The sequence below is a fragment of the Thunnus maccoyii genome, chromosome 12 (genome assembly GCF_910596095.1).
Source record: "Thunnus maccoyii chromosome 12, fThuMac1.1, whole genome shotgun sequence".
Classification (NCBI taxonomy): Eukaryota; Metazoa; Chordata; class Actinopteri; order Scombriformes; family Scombridae; genus Thunnus; species Thunnus maccoyii.
In genome coordinates this window covers 1,431,660-1,453,176 of record NC_056544.1, presented here as the reverse complement: position 1 = coordinate 1,453,176, position 21,517 = coordinate 1,431,660, and the positions used below count along the sequence as shown (strand labels likewise).

The 21,517-nt window shown below is 41.2% G+C and overlaps 1 protein-coding gene and 1 long non-coding RNA gene across 2 annotated transcripts in view; one reads left to right on the top strand and one right to left on the bottom strand.

The window, feature by feature from the left end:
* The window catches only part of LOC121909468, a 567,936-nt gene that overhangs the window by 219,423 nt on the left and 326,996 nt on the right, over positions 1-21,517 (bottom strand). The gene's annotated exons all lie outside the window — the stretch shown is intronic.
* paxip1 (PAX interacting (with transcription-activation domain) protein 1) lies at positions 1,437-21,079 on the top strand. The gene is made up of 23 exons (XM_042430000.1): positions 1,437-1,649; positions 3,689-3,823; positions 4,200-4,243; positions 4,386-4,449; positions 4,652-4,762; positions 7,840-7,915; positions 9,041-9,568; positions 10,683-10,795; positions 10,974-11,871; positions 12,739-12,833; positions 13,042-13,137; positions 13,473-13,610; positions 14,245-14,366; positions 14,645-14,829; positions 15,055-15,098; positions 16,010-16,077; positions 16,177-16,279; positions 16,645-16,813; positions 16,921-17,021; positions 17,216-17,350; positions 19,667-19,742; positions 19,905-19,965; positions 20,774-21,079. The coding sequence occupies exons 1-23, from the start codon at positions 1,569-1,571 to the stop codon at positions 20,787-20,789; spliced, it is 3,459 nt and encodes a 1,152-aa protein (XP_042285934.1). The 5' UTR covers positions 1,437-1,568; the 3' UTR covers positions 20,790-21,079.

The following is a 21,517-nucleotide window of genomic DNA, read 5'->3' as shown; positions in this document are numbered from 1 at the left end:
CAATGCTGTGCATAATGACAGGTGCTGTGTCTAAAGAGTAATGTCTACATTTCATATCTACAAGGTCAAGAGGTGATCATCTACATCATTAATGTAGCTGTCAGGAAGCTTATCCAATTACTGCTCTCAATTGGCTGCGGCTCACTTCGTCAAGGTCTTTTAGCACTGACACATCTTTGATTCACTGTGCAGTGTATGTCTCATACCTACGTGTGTGTACATGCTTGACAGTTGGCTTGACACCTGCTAATGAATGAAGTAATTAACTACTGCAGGAACAAATTGTGAGAGAAATGACACGTTAGAAAATCGGAATTATACATCCTTCAGCTGAAAAGCTTGGTTCATTTTTGTGAGGCTGTGAGATGGTTGTTGTGAAAGACATCGGGTGCTGGTTGTGATTTTATTGGTGAACTGGGAGTGATGATGGTGGTGGCTGTCATGACAGACCTACTCAGTGCATCTGCCCTGCCCTCCTCCCAGTCATATTATGTTGTGTGCCAATGTTAAAATGTTTCAAAGGATAAGTGACAAATTGACCTGCTGCTGGAACTAGAGGAATAGTCAGAGGATCACGAGAGTCAGCAGGAGTCATCTTCAGGGGACCATGAATATCTGTATAGGATTTCATTGCAATCCATCTAATAGTTGATGAGATATTCCAGTTTGGAGGGATGGACCAATCAACCAACAGACTGACATAACCATATTGGTGTCAATATTGGCCTAAAAAATCCAGCATGGATGGGCAATAATACTGCTATACAGAGGACGGCACACTATGAAATCAATAGTCTATATGTTTTAATGGATAATGATGATTGTGGTGACTCTCACAGTGCTAATATTAAATGATAATGATAACTACAATGACAAAAATTAAATGTCCTGACATTTTTGCTTTCTCAGCTACAACATATTTGAATAATATTTAATAACACTACATTAATACCGGTACTTTCACTTAATTTTTTTTCTTTAAAATCAGTTTTTTACTTTGTTTTTTGCTTAAAAAAAAAAAAAACATAACCTCAGTGACATTGCACTTCGGTAGGTGAAAGATGAACATTTGCAAAACGTTATGCTCTCGCACAATGACATAAAACGATGGATTTTTTTTAAACATGTACTTTATGGTTCCTTTATTGTAAATGTCATGAAATACTGAAATGTCCTCATCTCACTGTCTGGTCGTGACGATCTAGGTTACACGTTTAGCTGAAAACATGAACCTTCATTGTATAGGGGGACTGCATGTCCATTAGAAAAAATATAGATAAATTTACGTCTATGTAAATCCGTTATATCATAACACTTGACACATTCTTATTTTTACAAAGCAAAGTTAGAGGATGCTATGCATTAAAGAGTTATAGAAGACAAAACAAATGAATAGACAATTAATATTATATTTGAAACACCCCTCTCCATTTCAGAATGCTGTAGTCCAAGGCGCGCTCAGCGATTTGGCGCTAGAGTCTCCAGTGTACTGTAAGCTCCGAAGAGTTTTAGTGTTTTAGAGTTTGACTAGTTACAAATATATACTCATATGACATTAATGGACAATCATGTCTGAAGAGGAAAACAAGGTTTCCGATGAACTTTTTAAAGATGTCAAATTCTACGTGGTTGGGGACATTGACCAAAAGGTGAGGCTCTGATCGTTAGCTGCTTGCAGCTAGGTTTGTAGCATGCTAACTTGCTAGCACCATTGAATCTAAATGGGGTTTTTGTTGGACAAGCTAACTAGCTAGCTAACTGGCTTACATGCTACGTGAGAAACAAGTGAGCTTGCTCTGTAGCAAGCATTACCCTGCAGCTACTGATATCATGTCTCGTAGAGTTGTGTGTGAAACTGTGTTCATGAATCTCGTTGACTGTTATCAAAGGTATTTGAAGCTACTGAGCTTTGCACTTTTCATACAGCCTTTCAGTGTTCGCTGTGAGTTTCCTAGTTGCACAGATGGTTAGCTGCTAGCTTACAGCCTCCGGTTTATCTTGCTAAGCTAGTGATAAAGCTAGAGTTTGATAGTGTGCTGCTTCTAAGCTTTGGCCGTGGTACTGTTACTGTGCTGTTCTGTCGTGTGACGAAACACAGAGGTGCACAGGACTATGCTCAGTGTTATTTAGCATCAACCTGTGACTACCTACAACTTGCTCGATTGTGCGCCCCTCACTGCGCATGTGTCGCCGCTGTGTCGCTCGTTGATGCTTGAGACCTGTGGCACAGTGCTGTACTTCCTGCCAAATAGTGATCCCTCGTCGCACCTCTTATTGAACTTGTTGATATTATGCAGAGGCGTTATATGAGCTGATGTGTCCCATTAAGACATTTCATTTTACTATAGATGATATGCAAGATTGTTGTTAAGTGATACACCAACAACATTAACCTGGTTAGTGTCAACATGCAGTGCAGTAGCTGTTCATAGAGAAGTTACTAAGCTCAGCCCAACCTGAAACTCTGTTCCTGAAGTTAATGAATACAGTCATTTTTCGATTTATGTGAAACAGGCACAGTCACAAAAATATTATATTTGACTGTCTGGGGAACCCCAGTCTGTTACAAGCAGTGTGAAGTCTTTTACATTTTTATCCCAACACTGATGGTATCTGATCTAAATGGCACTGCATGGCTCTATTCTTCCAGCCCTCTTGTTTCATCTGCATTTGCAGAGGCACTGGACATTTCATTCTATGAATGCCTTGCTGAAATTCTGTGTAACACATACAGGTTTTTAGACAGTTACACTGAAGCAATGCCAGACAGTGTGAACATCACAGCAGTGGATTTGTGTAAAGCAGCTGCTGGATGCAGATTATCAGACTTTAAGCATGCTTTTACTGTGTACTGTTTTTTTGTTGTTGTTGTTTTTTCCAATTGCATTGTTTTGTCCTTCATAATCCTGTAGTCTTTTCTTAATTTGACTGAACTTGTCACGTAGACATGAGGTCATTACTAGATAAGTTTCTGTGATAATTCTGCCAGGCTGCATAGGGCTGAGCGATATGGACAAAATCAAATATCATATTTTTGACCAAATACCTCAATATCGATATTGCGACAGCATTGTAGGGATACTATTGGTGCCTTCACAAAATAATTACACAAAGAGATATTTGATAAATAATCGTCAGTATTGTTGATATAATGACTAAGTGGGTAAAGTCAAATAATGGAACAGCTAGAACAGTCATGTAAGTTCACTTTACTGCCATGCAGCCTTTAAAACCAGGAAAAGACAATACTTATGCCCTATCATGATATTAAAATATCCAAAATCTAAGATCATGTCTAGTCTCATATCACAATATCAATATAATATTGATATATTGCCCAGCCCTACAGCTGCTGACAGTAATGAATCAATAAGACTTTATATGTTTGCTTTATGCTAATTTAGTACATTGCCAATCAACACTGCATTGCCTCGTGGCAAAAATGGAGCCAGGTTCTACTTTTTTGCGAACATACGATACCTCTGTTGTGACTGAGGAGGCTGTGTTTGTAATATTGGTCCAAACACACCCTAACTGTAGGAAGCTAGATGAAGTGCCACATCTTTGCTGTGGCACCCCTCACCTTCTCTAAACACCTGTCTAATGACTTATTGATTTCAAAATATTGCTCTGAACTGCCAGTCTGCACTACCGTAACATTTCAATGAATCCTCTGCTGATACCTCAGGTGGTGCAGCTGCTGAAAGCAGGAAAAGGCAAGGAGGTGTCCTACAATGCTCTGGCCACTCACATCATTGCAGAAGACGGGGACAACCCAGAGGTGGGCGAGTCTAGAGAGGTTTTTGACCTGCCTGTTGTCAAGGTAAGAGTTCTACCAGAGTATGTCGACACTTCACCCAGGTTAGGCTTTCTGTCATTTTGTCCATTTCAAGTTTCATAACTTCATCAGGCTGTTTTTTAAAAGCTTTTCATTAAACTTTGTTTTTTGAGACTCAGTATTCTTGGATCTCAAATTTCTCACTTGAATTCCCACCGACTTGCTTTCATGTGGAGATATGAAATGTTTTCTTATGAACTTAAAAGCAGAAAAACAGAATGTGTTGATAAGGTTATTCACAGCAGGCGGGGTTGATCATTTTAATGTGATTGAATGTGATTCTATTATTAACAGTAAGCATTACTTGAAGCTATTTGCAAGTAAATATCAAGCATTAACTTAGTGTTGTTCTGTTTTCCAGCCGTCCTGGGTGATCCTCTCAGTCCGATGTGGAGACCTGTTACCGTATCCTTCTATCCTAACTGAAATGCTGTCATTTAAGCATGTTTTGAAAAAAATGAACTGTGGTTACAACATCAGAATATCAATGTTCAAAATTCCAGAAATCATGTGTTGTGATGTGTTTCCATAACTAATAACCCCACAGAGTGACTGGATTCTCCCCAGAGTCAGGACAGATATTCTTTGGGGTGACAGCTTGTCTTCCCAGGGTGAGTGTGTATAATTCCTGGAATATCATGGGATTTAGAGGGATATATTTCAGTCAGAAGAGGTCAGGGACCTAGATCAATTCTGTAGTGATTTCATGGATTGTTATAAAAACTCCAGGAATGTTGTTTTTATGTTTTAAAAGACACAAGAAGTTCACCATATTTCTTCTTGTATATTTGTTTTGTTTTTGTGTGTGCACAGCTTCCAGAAGATCTCAACACATTGTGGGCTTACATAACATTTTATGGAGGGGAATGTCAGCTTAACCTCAACAAAAAAGTCACCCATTTAGTGGTAAAAGAGCCAAAGGGGGTAAGTAGATGCTCTGTGTGAAGCCATCATAAGCCTCTTTCACACATGCTTCCCAGTAAATTACTGGGATAACCTTTCAGGTGCTGCTAATGATTTTCACTATTCACACATTCAGCTACATTCAGGATCATTTCTGTCTTGCGCCTTTTCACACATGCCATGGCAATGCTGGAATAGATTTGGGGGGGGGGGGGGGGGGGGGGGGTGTAGGTTAGGTTGTGTGCATGGCAAGTGTGGTGGAGAGAGTGACAGTGGCTGCCCAACCAGAGCAGAGAGTATCATGTTATTTGTCAATGAATAAATGCTCCTGTGGTGGAGCTGCATGTCCTCCCACTGAGCCCTGTTCATCAGCAGGAGTGCTTCATTACAAACCAGTTTTCTGTCTCTTCTCCATCAAATCTGACTCCCTGCATCTCTGTTTTCCATACGCCTGCTCACCAGAACTTTGCTCTGTGCTCCAGGAGAGTATTTAACATTATAGATCTGATTTGGATGGTGATATTAAAGATGAGATAATAATGTTAAACAGAACATGATGCTGTGATATTGACAGACTTTTAAAAGGGAGCCGTTGCTTGAATAGAGGAGGCGTTGCTATTTTTTCTGTTGTTTAAATATTTTAAATAAATAAATACAATTTCACACTCTTTTGTAAATGTTTGTTCATTTCATATGGATTATTCAGAGTTTGAATAATCAGCTTGAGTGTGTCTCAGCATCTGACGGAGCTTTGAATAATCAATATGGCTTTATGAAAGCAATACCCTTAAAGTTACCTGAATGGACATTTACAAAGGATTGTGAACATTTCATGCACAATATTTAAACATTGAAAATATAGCAGTGTCTCCTCTATTCAGCAGAGTCTTGTGATTGGTTCATCAGACGGATGAAACCCTCCCCGCAATGTTACTGCTTTCATTCACAACATTTTCCCCAGAAATGTTACTGGGTCTTGAGGCGGGAAATTTGGCGGTACAGATTTTCCTGAATATTGATCGCTGCTCCCATTCACACATGAACCCTTGCAGGAAATGTTCCTGAACTTTTCAGGGATAGACTGCATGTGTGAAAGGGGCTTTAACTATTTCTGCTGTTATTGCCAAGACTCTCTGGTATGTCATTCAAACTGATGTAGTGTTACAGGGCTTGACAGTTGTCAATCAGACAAGTACATTTACTTTTCACTTGTCCAGGTAAAAATGACAATAATTCACTTTTTAAATTTTTTTGCGAATGCAAAGCGCTTCGTAAAGTCTGTTTCAATACGAGCTCAATAGATGAATCATTGATCATCTTTCTGACTCATAATAATGATGATTGACAGGATTTTTTCGGGGGGGGTTTTCGTCATGGGGGCAGGCATGTCAGTGATACCTGGTGTCAACAGTGTCTTCATAGACACATGCAGTAAGGCTGTTGTCTGTATCGCTGTATTTTATTTACACTGAGCTCAAATGAAATAAGTTCACAAAAATTAGGTAAATAAATATTAACAATATTTATAAATATGAACAATCTTTCTTTACAGCACATAAATAAAGCTGGGCCTTATGTATGATAGATGGACCAATCAGTCTCTATCTTAAAAACCAATCTCTATTCTCACACTGTCTATACGGTCCATAATATAGATCAATGTTTATAATAGCACTGAATAACAAAACAGACTTCTAGATGAATGATGAATCAGCATTATGTTTCATAAGAAGTGAAACTATGTGTCAGTGTTGTGTAGTTTAGTGCTGCTGTTAGTAGAGTTGTAGTGTAGCGTTAGTCCTTGTATTAAAGTTTTAATCTTGTTTGTTCAGATGTCCTGTAGTTTACATTTGGATAACAGATTAGTTCAGAGCACTTCTTCATCTACATCCAGGTAGAAGTCAGTGTGTTGATGTCTCTCCATCACCTGACTCCTGGGTTGCCTCCATGTCTTTCTCTTTTTCTGTAAAACTTGACCCAGTTGTGTCTTCTTTACTTTCTCCTGGTTTTTCTTTCACCATTACATCCTGCAATTCTTCCTCACTTCTGTCTCCTCTCTTCTGATTCCTTCACTCACTCTGAAAATGTAAAAAAAAAACCCTTTCCTTTTAAAGATCTGACAGAACATGACGCAGAACTTTAACTTTTCTGGTAGGAGAAACACTGCACATAACATGAAGACACATGTTTTTTAATGACTTTAACTTGTCAACAAGCCTTAATGTTGATTTCTCACACATTCTCACACTGTGTCAGATCTTATTTCATTGGAGCAGCCATGCACCAAGTCAACAGTCTTTATTCGAGTCATTTTTTTTGTTTTACTCTTGGGGCCATGCCTCGGTGCCAGAGGCATTATGTTTTCTCATGAACGTCACATCTCAGGAACGTCTTGAGGGAATTTCTTCAAATTTGGCACAAACGTCCAGGTGGACTCAAGGATGAACTGATTAGAATTTGATGGTCAAAGGTCAAGGTCACTGTGACCTCACAAAACACATTTTTGGCCATAACTCAAGAATTCATACACTAATTCTGACAAAATTTGACACAAATGTCTAATAAATGGATAAAATGATGAAGTGATGAGATTTTATATCTGAAAGGTCAAAGTTCAACTTCACTGTGACATCATAATATTCTGCAAAAACACTTTTTTGGCCATTATTACAACGTCATAACTCAGGAGGGGAGATTGTGACTCTAATCTTGAAACTGTTGCTGTGCTGCAGAGTTGGAGATGTGTGTGAAGCATCCACGTTTTAGAATTTGTAGCTTCTTTGCAGAAACATCCATATGTGAAGTATAGTCTGCTGTCATGGCGACAACTTTGTGTTCTATCAGAATCAGCTTTATTGGCCAAACATGTGAACACATGCAAGGAAAATACACTTATAAATACAAATATTATCTGAGTCTAGACAGACATGGATGTAAACTGGAGGCATATAACTGCAGGGTGGTATTTGTGTTTTTCTGCAGCTTTTAACTTGTGTTAAGCAGTGTTAATGGATTAGATGAATGGATATGTTGAATATATGGCTGTAATTGTTCATCTGTACAGGCTCTTCTAATCATATATTTTGTTTTTCCTCTAGGCCAAGTTTGAGTGTGCCCTCAAACACCCCGGCATCAAGATCATCACCCCAGACTGGATCACTGATTCTGTTAAAGGTAAGTGTTAGATTAGCTGACACTAGTCAATACTTCCAAAAATGACCATTGGCAATTCACTAGTTAAAATAAGGTAATGCCATCTTCATGCCAGCTTTGATACAATACTCACATACCCATGTAAAGTGAAAGTTCCTATAATGGGACTTCAATGTCATTTCTCTGGACTGTCTACTGTTTGTGTTTCTATTCAATGGAAGCTCTCGGTGGTGACTTGTAATGTTCATTCAAACCAGAGCAGGTGAAGTTTTACACGTTAACATCAGTAGTGGATAGGACACATGTAGCTCGCACATATGTCATATGTTTCAATTGCTTTCTTCCACTTGTGGTTGAGCTTTGACCTACGGTATGATTACTGTATTTGACAGTGAACTGGATAATGATAATGGACATTTTTCCTCACAAACACCTATAAATGTTTCAGATATTAGTATTCAACATGTGAGACCTGGGTGCTCCATTGTAAACCTGTGTCCAGTGGAGGCCTTATGACCAGGGCTGTTGCAATAACCCTAATATTGAAATACCGACAAGCCAACTGTCACAACCACACTATATATATGTTTTTCCAACTGAATTTCATGCACATCAAAGACACTTTGTTCTAAAATGACCCTGTATTTGGGGGCGCTATGTAGCCCACTGGCCTCTCCTGAACCCAGTCACTACAGAACTTTGCAATTTTGGCGTGTTTTGGAGCATCTGTTCTTCCTCTTCATTCAGGATCAGACTCCAGTTCATGTCTTACAGCTGCACACATTACTCCAGGTAAAGATGGGGGTGTATGGGAACTTGCATTATTCATAAGGTCGTATTGCGATTGGCTGGGGGTGAAGTTGGGGGCCACACCTCCAGCCAATTAGAGTAGGTGGTCATTAATAATGCAGGTTTCATGTAAATACTTTCAAAACAGCCTGCTGGAGGACAGAGGGGAATGTGTGCTGTAAGAATAGAATAGAATAGACTTAGAATAGACTCAGTATTCATAAAAATGAGTCAAAAAGGGCCATAATACCAGATCTTTGAGATCTACATTAGGCAACATCATCAGTGGTATTGGATTGAAGTCTAATAATCTAGTCCTAGTTATTAGCCCTGACTTCTTTTTTTCACCTTTGAAAGACAAGAGCAGGAAGGATGAGGCGCTCTATCACCCTCGACTCACCTACGTGGAACCCGAGGAAGAGGAGGAGAGTGAAGCGGAGTCATACGACCAGCACTCCCATTCAGACGGAAGCTACAGCCCGCGGCGCTCCCGGATGTCCAGCGGCGGCTCGTCCGGCGAGGAGTCCAGCCCCCGCAGACGACCGGGACCCAAAAAGCTGAACTCCATCTCCCCGACGTCCCCCCGTAAACCCGAGCGCCGCAGCGAGCGAATGTTCGACGACTCCGATGACGACTCCTCCACAGAGAAAGAGGGCACCAACCTCAACTGGACACCAGCAGAAGTCGTCACACCGACTCCTCCTATCGCAACGGGCACAGCCAGGCGGCGGGTCGGGCCACCCGGCAGCAAAGACCCGGTCTCATCTACAGGCAGCGGGCTGATCAACCTGTGTGCCACTGTTCCTCCAGTGCCCGGCGGTGGAGGAGCCATGCCAGCAGAGGCCCGCTCGGCTTCTGCTGCCATCACTCACACAACGCAGCAAGGTCAGTATGTTGACAGTTAATAACCTTCTTCTTTCTATCTCCATCAGACCTTTACACTGTGTGGTAGCAGTCTGTGTCACAATATGATCTCAATTTTGGTCCGATTTTGTGATGAGTATCTGATGAAATGCTATGATGGAAATAGAAAAAAATGCAAGTAGGGAAGTGTCATCCTCTTGGAAAAATGCAGTAAAACTTTGTTGGCGTGATTGACTTCATCCAAAATGATGCTGACCATGTCATGTCAGCCAGTGTATTCTGCTTTTATGCTGTAATCTCATTGGTTGCTATGTAGGTCTGGAATGTAGCAACAGACACATTGTTAGAATGTGGTCCTAAATTTGTGACAGTCAGAATTTTGATGCAGGCTGTGTTTGGTCCTCCATTGGTGGACGTGTGTCACTGTGCAGTCTGAGAATGAAAAGGTTTCATCATGTTTCTGAGACTATCCAAAATCACTAAGTGTATATGGACCTTAAGGAAGAAAAATTCACATCAAATCAAAGTAGATCAGAACATTGATAAAATGTTTTCAGGTCAATGTTCAACTTTTCTGAAATGATTAGTAATGTCCCTATGAGAGGAACTGAGTGACATAGGGCTAGGTAATGTCAATGAGTGGATGCATTAGTCAAGAAGCTCCTGAGTCCACTTGCATTTTGTCAATGGAATCACTGTATACAGTGACTCTGACTGTTTGGAACACAGTTGATGAACATGCATGTAGAACATGAGATTGTACTGTAACTGGGCGGGAGCATCTAATATTTCTCATAATTGTTGGGAGGCTTTAATGAATAAAGATACATCAGTAATAATGTTTAGTCAATGCATCAGTGTGAAGTATCCACTCTGAGTCCACTGAACATGCTGAATCATTTATTCTCTTTACTGTCTCTGATTGGATTAGCAATATTAGACTTTTTTATGATTTTTCCACCATGAGGTGCGTCATTTGTATTTAAGTTGTCCATTTTGGTTTCCAGAACACAATGCAGATTGACAAATCTTTAGGAAATATTTTTAATTTTATATGCACTTAATCTTACTGTGAATAGTTGGATCATATTAAATGGACTGTAACCACACCATGTTCATTGATTTTGCTCTTTAGGTGTATCAGTTCCAGAGGGCATCCCTGGCTGGAGCCCAGCTGCTAGAACCCTCCGCAACATCACCAACAACTCTGACATGCAGCCAGCCAGTCGACCTGCCAACGTAGCACATGTAAGAAATCCTAACGCTTCTTCTTAGAAAGTTCTAAGAATTTATTTCCATATTTACTTTCAGGCAATTTAACCTGTAGAAGAGCAAGGCCTGGTAATCATGGTAACCACTGTAAAATGATTGAAAGTGGACTAGTTTGACATTTGACTTTATTGTTCTTTGTCCTCCTCTGTCACAGATCATCCAGAATCTGACAGCCAATCAGACGAAGCCATTGGAGCAACAGACCAATCAGAGCCATACTCAAACCCCCAACAGTACCAATCCTCTGATGTTCAATCAGTCTAAACTGGCAGGGCAGCCCCTCACAGCAGAGCAGCAGCAACAGTTACTGCAACAGCAGCAACAGTCACACCAGGCTGCCCAGCAACAACACCAACAGTTACCACAGCAGCCACAACATCCCATGATGCACCTGCAGCAGCAGCAGCAGCAGCAGCAGCAGCATCAGATGATGCAGTTACATCACCAACAGCAACAACATCAACAGCAACAGTCACAGGTTGCACAACAGCAAGCGTTCCCACAGTTGCCCCAGCAGCAGCAGCAGCAGTTCCTGCAACAACAGCAGCAAATGCACCAACAGCAGATGTTTTCGCAGCAGCAGCAGCAGCAACAACAACAACAACAACAACAACAGCAGCAGCAGCAGCAGCATGTGTTCTCCCCGCAGCAGCTGCGACCCCAGCAGCTCCTACGGCCCGGTCTACAGCAGCTGCAGCAGCAACAGCAACTGCAGCAACAGCTGCAGCAGTTCCAACAGCAGCAGCGCATGCAGATGTTACAGCAACAGCAGCAACAACAAAATCAGCAGCAGTTACACCAACAGCATCTGCAGCAGCAGCAGCAGCAGCAGCAGCAGCATTTCTTACAACAGCAGCAACACATGCAGCAGATGCAGCAGCAACAACACCTGCAGAATCAGCAGCAGCAGCAGCAGCAGCAGGCTCTGCAGCATCAGAACCAGCAGGCCATGCAGCAGCAGCAACATCAGCAGCAGCAGACCACACTGCCACCTCAGCTCCAGCAGCCTCCTCAGATCTCCCAGCTGTTCGGACATGAGCCAGGACAAGAAAGTGAGTATAAGAGTCAGCAGGGAAGGTTGTCATGGTCACACTATGACTGTGGATTTAGCAATGTACATCTGAGAGTAGATACAACACAAGCAAGGATCTAGTCAGGAGAGAACAACGCCAGTTAGTGTCATAAAGCTAAGTTGGAGTGATAGGATGTGGTGGTGGTACCAGGCGCCTTTCATTGGCAGAGCGTAGTGAGAGGGAGGGAGTGTAGAGTTCAGGTAGGCAGCAGCTGTTTTAATTGCATTACATTAGTGGAAGAACACAGGAGCTCAGAACACAGACTTTAGGCATTTGTGTGGGACTGATACTGTATTCAGACAGACAGCGGTTAAACATATCCCACCCTCTTCTGTTCAGGGTGGCTGCTTTGCTGAACAAGTATTTCTATCAGGAATGGAAATGAATTGAATGATTCCGACAATAAACTTTTATTTAACAAGAGAAGGAGAGATAGAGGGAGATAAGTGTGCACCTGTGGGTGAGAGAGGACAGAACGAGAGGTGAAACTGAAACATCACTTTTATTTGGTAGATATTTGATGCATCTTTGCTTTGTCAGAGAAGTGTATGCAACTACACTGAAGTGCCAACCAGAGTGACAGCTGTTTCAACAGTTGAGTCTGAGGCAGGTTGCATCATCAGGTTTTAACTTTTCTACACTCCAGAGACCACTTTGGAGAGTTTTTACTGGGTGTGATAAATGGTGGCCCAGTGTTGATGGGGAGAAAAAGAAGCAAGTTGAACCTCTTCAGTGTGGGGTTCATCCCATTTGATAATAAGAACCTGTCTGAGAAGGTTTCGTTACACTGTTATTTTTGAACCTTCATTTCACTGATTTAAAACTTCTCTCTATTGTAATCCTCAGTTCCACAAGACGGCTTCCTACTGGGCTGTGTGTTTGCTGTTGCTGACTACCCAGAACAGATGGCTGACAAACAACTGCTGGCCACATGGAAGCGGGTAAGACAGTCACTCAGTCCAAGCAAGAAGATCAGAGCCTCTCTTTAGAAGTGATACATCATTAATAGCTTATGTTGTGAGTGGTGAATCATTACATATTCCACATGTATTTCAAAGAAGATGCAGAAAGAGCACTTAGCATCAAAGATGGAGCCAAAGTGGTAAATGATGTTGTGGATTAGTTGGTTTAACTCAAGTCCTCCTGCAGGTGATCCAGGCTTGTGGAGGTGCTGTGGACCCTGCCCTGACCAGCCGCTGCACACACCTGCTCTGTGAGAGTCAGGTCAGCAACATGTATGTACAGGTAAGGATGTGTGTGTGTGGCTGTGTGAGTCGGAAAGACCTTTTATGTAAGTATCTTTCTGCAAACACAAATCAGACATCATGTAACAGAGAGAGACAATGTAGATGATAACCAGATGACAAATGAAATACTATGCAAATCCTGCATAGTATGTCTTAAACATATTGATAGGAGAAGAGGTTAACTACTCACCCTAACTGCACCATGCAGGATGAATGTCAAGCTATTCTGTTGCTTTATTCAGTTTACTTTGACTCATTATGATTCAGTTAGCTAAAAACATGTGATGTTTGTCAGTGTATTGAGGTGTGTTGTGGTGGTGTTTTCTCTACCAGGCCCTCAGAGAAGGGAAACGCTGTGTAACAGCCCACTGGCTCAACACTGTACTGAAGAGAAAGAGGATGGTTCCTCCTCATCGAACGTTACATCTGCCCTTTGCCTTCCCTCCTGGAGCCAAACCTTGCTCACAACATGTAGGTCCAGCAGCTACTGTTTTGTTTGTGTGGGTACTTATAGTATGAACCAGTATTTCCATTCATATGTCAAGCAAATGCCCTTTTTCCCTTTTGCCTTTTTTTTTTTGCCTTTTCCAGCTTCTTTAAGCAGGTTAAAGTCTTGGAGAGATTGGGAATTTGTAGGAAAAGTTTCACAAGGAGGTGTACTGCTCAGAATCCTGAACACTTCAATCTCACCCTCATATGTGAAAGGATGATAATCAATTTCAATTCAGTTCAGTTTAGACTTTATTCAGAACGCAGCACAGTAAAATACAATGAAAAGTAAATGAAATACACAAAGGAGAGATTATAGTCCTTCATGTGGGGCAGCAGTGGTTTGCAAACCTTCCAGGCGGGTGAAACTGCAGTCATCATTTCACCAAACTGAACACACTCCTGTGCATGCAGTACCAGTCTGTACTGGTAGAGAATGGAAAGTTGTGTCCAAACTTTTGACTGGTTCTGTAGCTGCACTTTGAGATTCTGTCCATCAAATTCAGAACAGAAACAGTGACAAGGCCCACCCTCCCTGAGAATATGACCTTTATATTGTATTCCTCTGACATGTTTCTGATGTCTGTCTGTCTGCTGTGGTGCTCTCTGCCCTCAGATTATATCAGTGACTGGCTTTGTGGATGCTGACAGGGATGACCTGAAGTTGATGGCCTACCTGGCTGGTGCCAGATACACTGGATATCTGTGTCGCAGCAACACTGTCCTCATCTGTAAAGAGTAAGAAAGGCCTCAATGAGTGCTGAATAGCAGGCTCTGCTGTGGGGAATCAAAGTGTCATCATATGTAGTAAAGCAGAGTTATTTCAGGCAAATGAGATATTAACATTACACTACCCTTCTTTCATTTACTGTATAGTTGCTTGGAAACAAACAGTAATTTGTGAGATGAGGGGGAAGAGGTGTTGAGAATTAGGAAGCTCATCCACTCACTATGGACCAATGGCACCTAGTGATCCAGTATTGGTGATGTGCTTGTCTTGCTGATTTCCCATCTAGACCGAGTGGGCTCAAGTATGAGAAGGCCAAGGAGTGGAAGATCCCGTGTGTGAACGCCCAGTGGCTGTGTGATATACTGCTGGGTAACTTTGAAGCACTGAGACAGATTCAGCACAGCAGATACTCCATCTATACTCACCCTGAACCACTGGTGCCTAACCCACAGCTGGTCCAGAACCTGCTGGGTACGTACAGCTGGAAACACCACACTCATCTCTGCTTGGATAGTAGCTTTTATTACACACACAAGTATTATAGAAACATGCACTGTATGTGTGTTTGTAGGAGCTACCTTCAGCTTGACATTATATTTAAAGAATATTTGAACATTATATTAACATCAGTATTTGAAAGAACAGATGTTGAACATGTGCACATGTCCTGACTTTGGCTTCTGTACTTCTTCGTAGCTGCTTGGAGAGCACCAATCAAAGTATCTCCAGAAGCTTTAGCGGTGAGCATTTATTGATTCTACTACTCTTATTGATACTCTGCATCAGTCTGCTTCTTTAATGATACTCTTACTGTAATAAAGTATTGCTCTTTAACAGGATTGGAATAAATCAGTGTTGTTTCGGGAGCAGCAACCAGTAATGTTTACCTCAGAAAGTCACTCTATAAACTCAATATCTTTTTGCTTTGGACAAACTAAGCTAAACAGTCAGGCTACATACAGACAGCTTTCCTTTGAGTTAGTTCCTAACAGTTCACTATCAGCCTACCCAGCATGCTGTGGCTGATATGAAAATATCACTTCCCTAGTCACAGCCCCTGTTTGATGAGATGAACGCCACAGCGTGCCTTCTGGTTTTCTACATGCTGTGTTGCCATTAGTCAGCTCTTTGTCTTTCATTCTATCTACATACAGGGGTAGAGGACGTGTTCTGTTAGTGAGCATTCATGTTTCTTCATTGAAGGATTATTGAAAAAAGCATCAAATTCCTATTAAATATCTGCATACCAGCTTTTAAAAATCAATGCCATTTGAATTCAACAAGAAAAACTATTTTGTACACAACACATGTACTTTATATACACAGTGGCAAGATTTCAGATGTTTATTTTAGAAGAAGACAGTTACAGTAAGTGTATATCGGGCTAATTGAACATGTGGAAAGCTTGAGGTTGTCTCCACATATATAACAGTGTGTTTTGTGTATATAGGGCTGGCCTTGTGAGAATAGACCTGATGTAATCTGTTGTTTAAAAACTGCTCAGTCAGGCACCAAACAGCCATCATTTACTCACACTGATGTGTAGAATATTGAAGATACTAGATCACATGTACTGTCAGTGAAGTGTTTCAAACCCAGCTGCTGTGTGGGCTGATGGGTCTCTCTCTCTCTCTCTGGTTGTGTTGTTTAGAGTCTGCAGCTGCTCCAGAAGCAGAAGCTGACTGACTCCACTAACCAGCCTGCTAACAAGAAGGCCAGGTGAGCACATCTGGATACACGACCAAAACTGTCAGCTGTCCAGATTATTCTATAATGATGATGATGATGATGATGATGTGGGGTTTTGTGTGTGTGCAGACTGGAGGAGATCCAGTCTCCCAGTAAGAAGCTTCCTCCAGAGTCCACTCCTCGAGTCATGTTCACAGGGTTTGAGCCCACACAAGTACAGCTGTACACAAAGGTAAAGTCAGCCTGCTGGAACCTCCCACATGCATCCTCATGTCTTTACTGGGATCTGTATTTGTATCAGCCAGGTGAAATTACAAGTTCACAGAATCATTTTTGACTATTTTTATATCAACATCACCCCCCTTTTCTCTTCCTGTAAATGATTCTATTTTCATCCAATCAAATGTGAATCAGGATGACTCGCTAAAACTGCATATCATTGGTCAGACGTGTGTGTCAGGTCTTCTTCATGTGGTCAAGGTCGAACTTCTGTTTGAATGTTTTCAACCTGGATAGAGAATGTCTTACCTTTCTGATTTGAACACGTTTGAACACAGAATCACAAGAGCAGCTTCTCCTCTGTCGCCTGTCTTCCAGAGGTTACACGCTTTAGGTGGAGAGATAGCAGACGGGAGTCAGAAAGTCACTCACCTGGTGGCCAGTAAGGTGACTCGCACTGTCAAGTTCCTCACCGCCATGTCTGTGGTCAAACACATCGTCACCCCAGACTGGCTGGAAGAGAGCTGGAGGAGCCAGAAGTTTGTGGGTATGTGTGTGTTGGCAGGAGTTATTAGCTTAGTTACAGTTGGGACCGTCCTCTTCTTCTCCTCCTGTGTATTGACATCTGTCCTTACTTTCTTTTGTTGTCAAAAGATGAGCAGAGCTACATTCTAAGGGATGCAGAGGCTGAGGTGTTGTTTGCTTTCAGTCTGGAGGAGTCACTAAAGAGAGCCCACAGTGCACCGCTCTTCAAGGTTAGACACACACACACACACACACACACACACACACACACACACACACACACTCCATCAGAATTACAAATGCATAGCAAACATTTCCTGAATGATTCTGACGAGAACACATGGGAAATCTGTGATGAACATATTTCTCTGGCTACCTGTCCCTCACTGTGTGTGTGTGTGTGTGTCATGTGATGGGTGAGCAGGGGAAGTATTTCTACCTCACCCCTGGGATCTGCCCCAGCCTCAGCACCATGAAGTCCATCCTTGAGAGTGCTGGAGGGAAGCTGCTGGCCAAACAGCCCTCCTACAGAAAGATCATGGAGCATAAACAGAACAAGGTGAGCGATAGCTGTAATTCTTCAATGCACTTTCCACTAGTGGTGCGACGGATCGTAGTTGATCCGTGATCCGTACCGATGCCCCCCCCCCCCACAGTTCAGCACGTGTGTGAACTGCGGATTAATGTAAAATTGAATGTAAGACAAAGTAAAACTGCTGTAAGTACAAGTCATGGACAGACAGCGTGTGGCAGCATCTAACAGGCACAGTGACACCTGCAGGTAATGTGCTGCAGCTGAGCAGCTGATTAGCATCCAGCTGCTAACTGATGGTAGCGGTGAATGTTTGTTTGGAGGCTCATTCAACAAGCTGCAGGACAAGACGTGTGTTGTTAAGTTATCATCGAGTTTTGATGATGTTGATTTCATTTGAGACCATGGGCAAAAGTTCCTCCTTTTTTCAAATGTTTTACAGAATAAATGGAAAACAAGGTTGTATTTTTTTTTTTTTTGCTGATCTGAATAAAGATCCGATCCGTGACTTAAATCCATGATACGATCCGAACCGTGAGTTTTGTGATCTGTTGCACCCCAACTTTCCACTCAGCAAAAATCCTAAAAAACACACTGAATACCAGATGAAATCTATCATGTGATGATTTATTGTTTATTTCCTTATGACGCATATCACACTCTTTACGGCTCATGTCTATCTTTGACATGGATTACATTCATTAATTCCTCTTCTTTTTACTCGTGAAGCTTTTATTGTATTTACAGTCTTCTGTCCTGCCCGCGCTGACAAAGTAGCCACACACTGACTAGAAATGACAGCAAAATGCAGACGACACTGTATTTATTGATGTTATTTACCAAATGTTTGTGCACTTGTTTCATTTCAGCTCAGTGTGAGAGTCTCTTACGCTGCTCTCTATGGTTCACTGTAGTGAACCAGCTGAAGTTGACTTACTTTACGTTACTGTAAGTGCACTAAAAGCTCTGCCAGTAAAAGGCCAAGAAGAGTTGTTTAAAGGATTGATGGACAACAGAGCGGTGACTAACTATATATTCATTACATGGGGATAGGTCTGCTTATCAGGATATGAAATGACCTATATCCCAGTATGAGGTTTCGGTCATTTGGCCCAGCTCTATTAATATTTATCTATATATAGCACACTGCAGCAAGCAACTCCACTTCTGACGTCCTGGTTGGCAAAATACACAGATTGACTGAACTCTAACTCTCTCACTAGAGTAGCAGAGAACAAAACACTCAGCTAACCGCTGCTCATCATGGCTCTCACCAGTGAAATGACAAAGGTCACAGTGGCAGGTCATATCAGTCTGTAATGAATGTTAACTCTGTGAGTGACCTCAGGACAACATGTAACATGACTGAACTGAACCTTGGTTCTGTAGCATCACTGCTTTCTACAACAGAGTGAGACGTCTTCTCTCTAGTGGATCATGTCACGTCAGTTAAACTGTCATTCATATCATATCAATAATTGAAGCTGATCAGTTTGTTTATTTGGATCAAAGTCAGTAACTTACAGCTGTTATTTCAGTGTGCCAGATACATATTCAATCAACGTTGCATATCTTCTGCAGTTAAAGCACCAGATAATAATGAGGTGGACAAAACACAGCAAAGAAAAAATCAGCATTTGATCAACTTTATTTTATCTGATATAGATTTGTCCCGGATCAATCCTGATCATCTCAGTAAATCTCTAATCAATACACAGAGAAAACTGGAGTGTCAGAAACAAAATCACAGATCAGCTGTGCATGAAGTGGATAAAGATATAAAAAGCTGGTTTTGAGCCGTTTCTGTGTTCCTGTATATGTGGCATCAAACCAACGATGACCTCATCCTACTTAGAAGTATTGTGTGTGTGTGTGTGTGTGTGTGTATCTTATTCCTCAGCTGTTGTCCAAAACTATTAAAAACATGTTGTTCTGTCTACATTGTACATTGTAGATAACTTTGGTTGTGATATGTAGCACAATAAACTAGTGAAGCTCTGTAAATGATTATACAGATCTACTGTCTGGAGACTGAAAACATGATGGCTGGTTTTGTTCTTATGAAACAAACTAAGAGACCAACCTCTTCATGATGAAGGAACAGTGTGGCTCACTGACATGTTTTGAATAGTTTTGAACAACAGCAGAGGAATAAGACATATACTCACAATACCTGTTAGTAGCTCAGTTCATTGTCAAGTCACCAGCCGTATCCATCCATCCAACTTCTTCAAGTCAGTGAGAACAATCAGACATGCTGAGGCAGCAGTATGTACAGACAGTCACCTGCTGTTATATGATTTATTGACTAAGTATAAACTACATGTTGGTGTTTTGTTGCAGAACCTTCCAGAGATCATCTTAATTTCCTGTGACAATGATCTACACCTGTGTAGAGAATACTTCCTGAAAAACATTGGTAAGACACACACACACACACACACACACACACACACACACACACACACACACACACACACACACACACACACACACACACACACACACACACAGAGTCTTGTCATGTGTTCCTGAGTGATGAGAGTATAACATGTTGTTGTGATGTGTGTGTGTCATTCAGATGTCCACAACGCTGAGTTCATCCTGACAGGAGTTCTCACCCAGAAGCTGGATTACGACTCATATCCTTTTTATACAGAGACAGAGAAATACAACTGATGGACCTTCTACCTACTTTTAGACACATGAGTCACACATGTGACAAATACCAGAAAGAGGAATATTGTTAAACAAACAAACAAAGTATTGAATGTCATATTTCATATGTCATCTGTTTCCATCACGTCAAAGGAGGACAAAATACATGATGATACTCATCACTCTGATGTGATCTTTTTACCTTTAGCATTGTTAGCAGCAGCCCTGCATCACACCTGTGTGTACAGACATGGCTGTAGTCCTGTTCTACTGATGTATGTAGATGTCATCGTCATTTCTTCATTAGAAATTTAAAGGTGTGATTTTTTTCAATTTGAACAAATTTATTTGTATTTTGACAGTTTCATACTTGCATCATCAATGAATTCATGAAACTAAACATTAATCAGCTCAAAACTTTTTTCACCTCAGACTTTGTCTAGAAGAGAAAGTGTCTGAACAACATATGATGGATCATCTGATAGCCGTATGCTAGCGCAGCACCAGAGACACACGACTATTTAAATGAAATGAAATAAATGACATTCAATACTTTAGATTAAAAGCTGCTTTAGTCTTTTAGTTTTTCATTCTTCTCCTGTAATGAATCAGTCCACTCTTTTAGTTGTGTTACTGCACTACTGCAGGTAGAGATACACGGTGTCCACAGTGATGCATTACTCACTCAAACTGCTTTCATGTTCATACGAACTGATTTTGGAAGCAAACATGAAGAAAGCAGTACAGTAAGTATGTCCACTGATATGTACTCAGTTTCCTTGACAGTCACACGTATAAATTCACTTGATGGTGAAGCAATGACGACATGAAGAAGAGGAGCAGGAGGAACAAATCAGGAAGAGCAACCTGTGTACAGTCCAACCACACTGACTTTTCTATGTTTTTATTCCTGTGCATAGATATCCAGTCTTTTGTAGCTTTTTGTTACATGTTTGAGAATAAATAAATGGATGTTATTTTTGTGAAATGAATGTTTAAATTATGGATGATTTTAACCTTTTTCCTCTTGTTAAAATAGAATGTGTAAAGGCCTCAGCTTGAACACACTGCTTTTTGGAATAAAAACTTGTAAATGTATCTGCAGACTGTCTCTTTGATCATGTTGTGGGTTAAAAACTTTCTCTGCCACCAGAAGAAGCACCAGCATAATACACTACATCTTCAGCCTCATGGAAGAAACTTTATCTAAATCACTCAACAGATATTTTGGGAATCAGTAGCTGATTTGCAGGTCAAACATCTCATACTCATACATCTCAAGAAAAAAAAAAAAACAAGCAGCCAAAATGAAATTCTAGTCAGAACAAAAGCTCTGCCTCTCCTTGTTCTCACTTTTAAGGTTTTGAAAGCTTTCTTGAAGGTATTCCTCCCAGGTTTGAGCTGATAATTCCTGATAGATTTGATTTAATTAACTGTTAATGAGGGTCTGGGGTAGTTACTGGTGAAGTTCTAATTGCTGGCTGTCAGACAGATAGCCTGGGGGTCATGTGTGGGTGGGGTGGGGGGGGTGCAGGG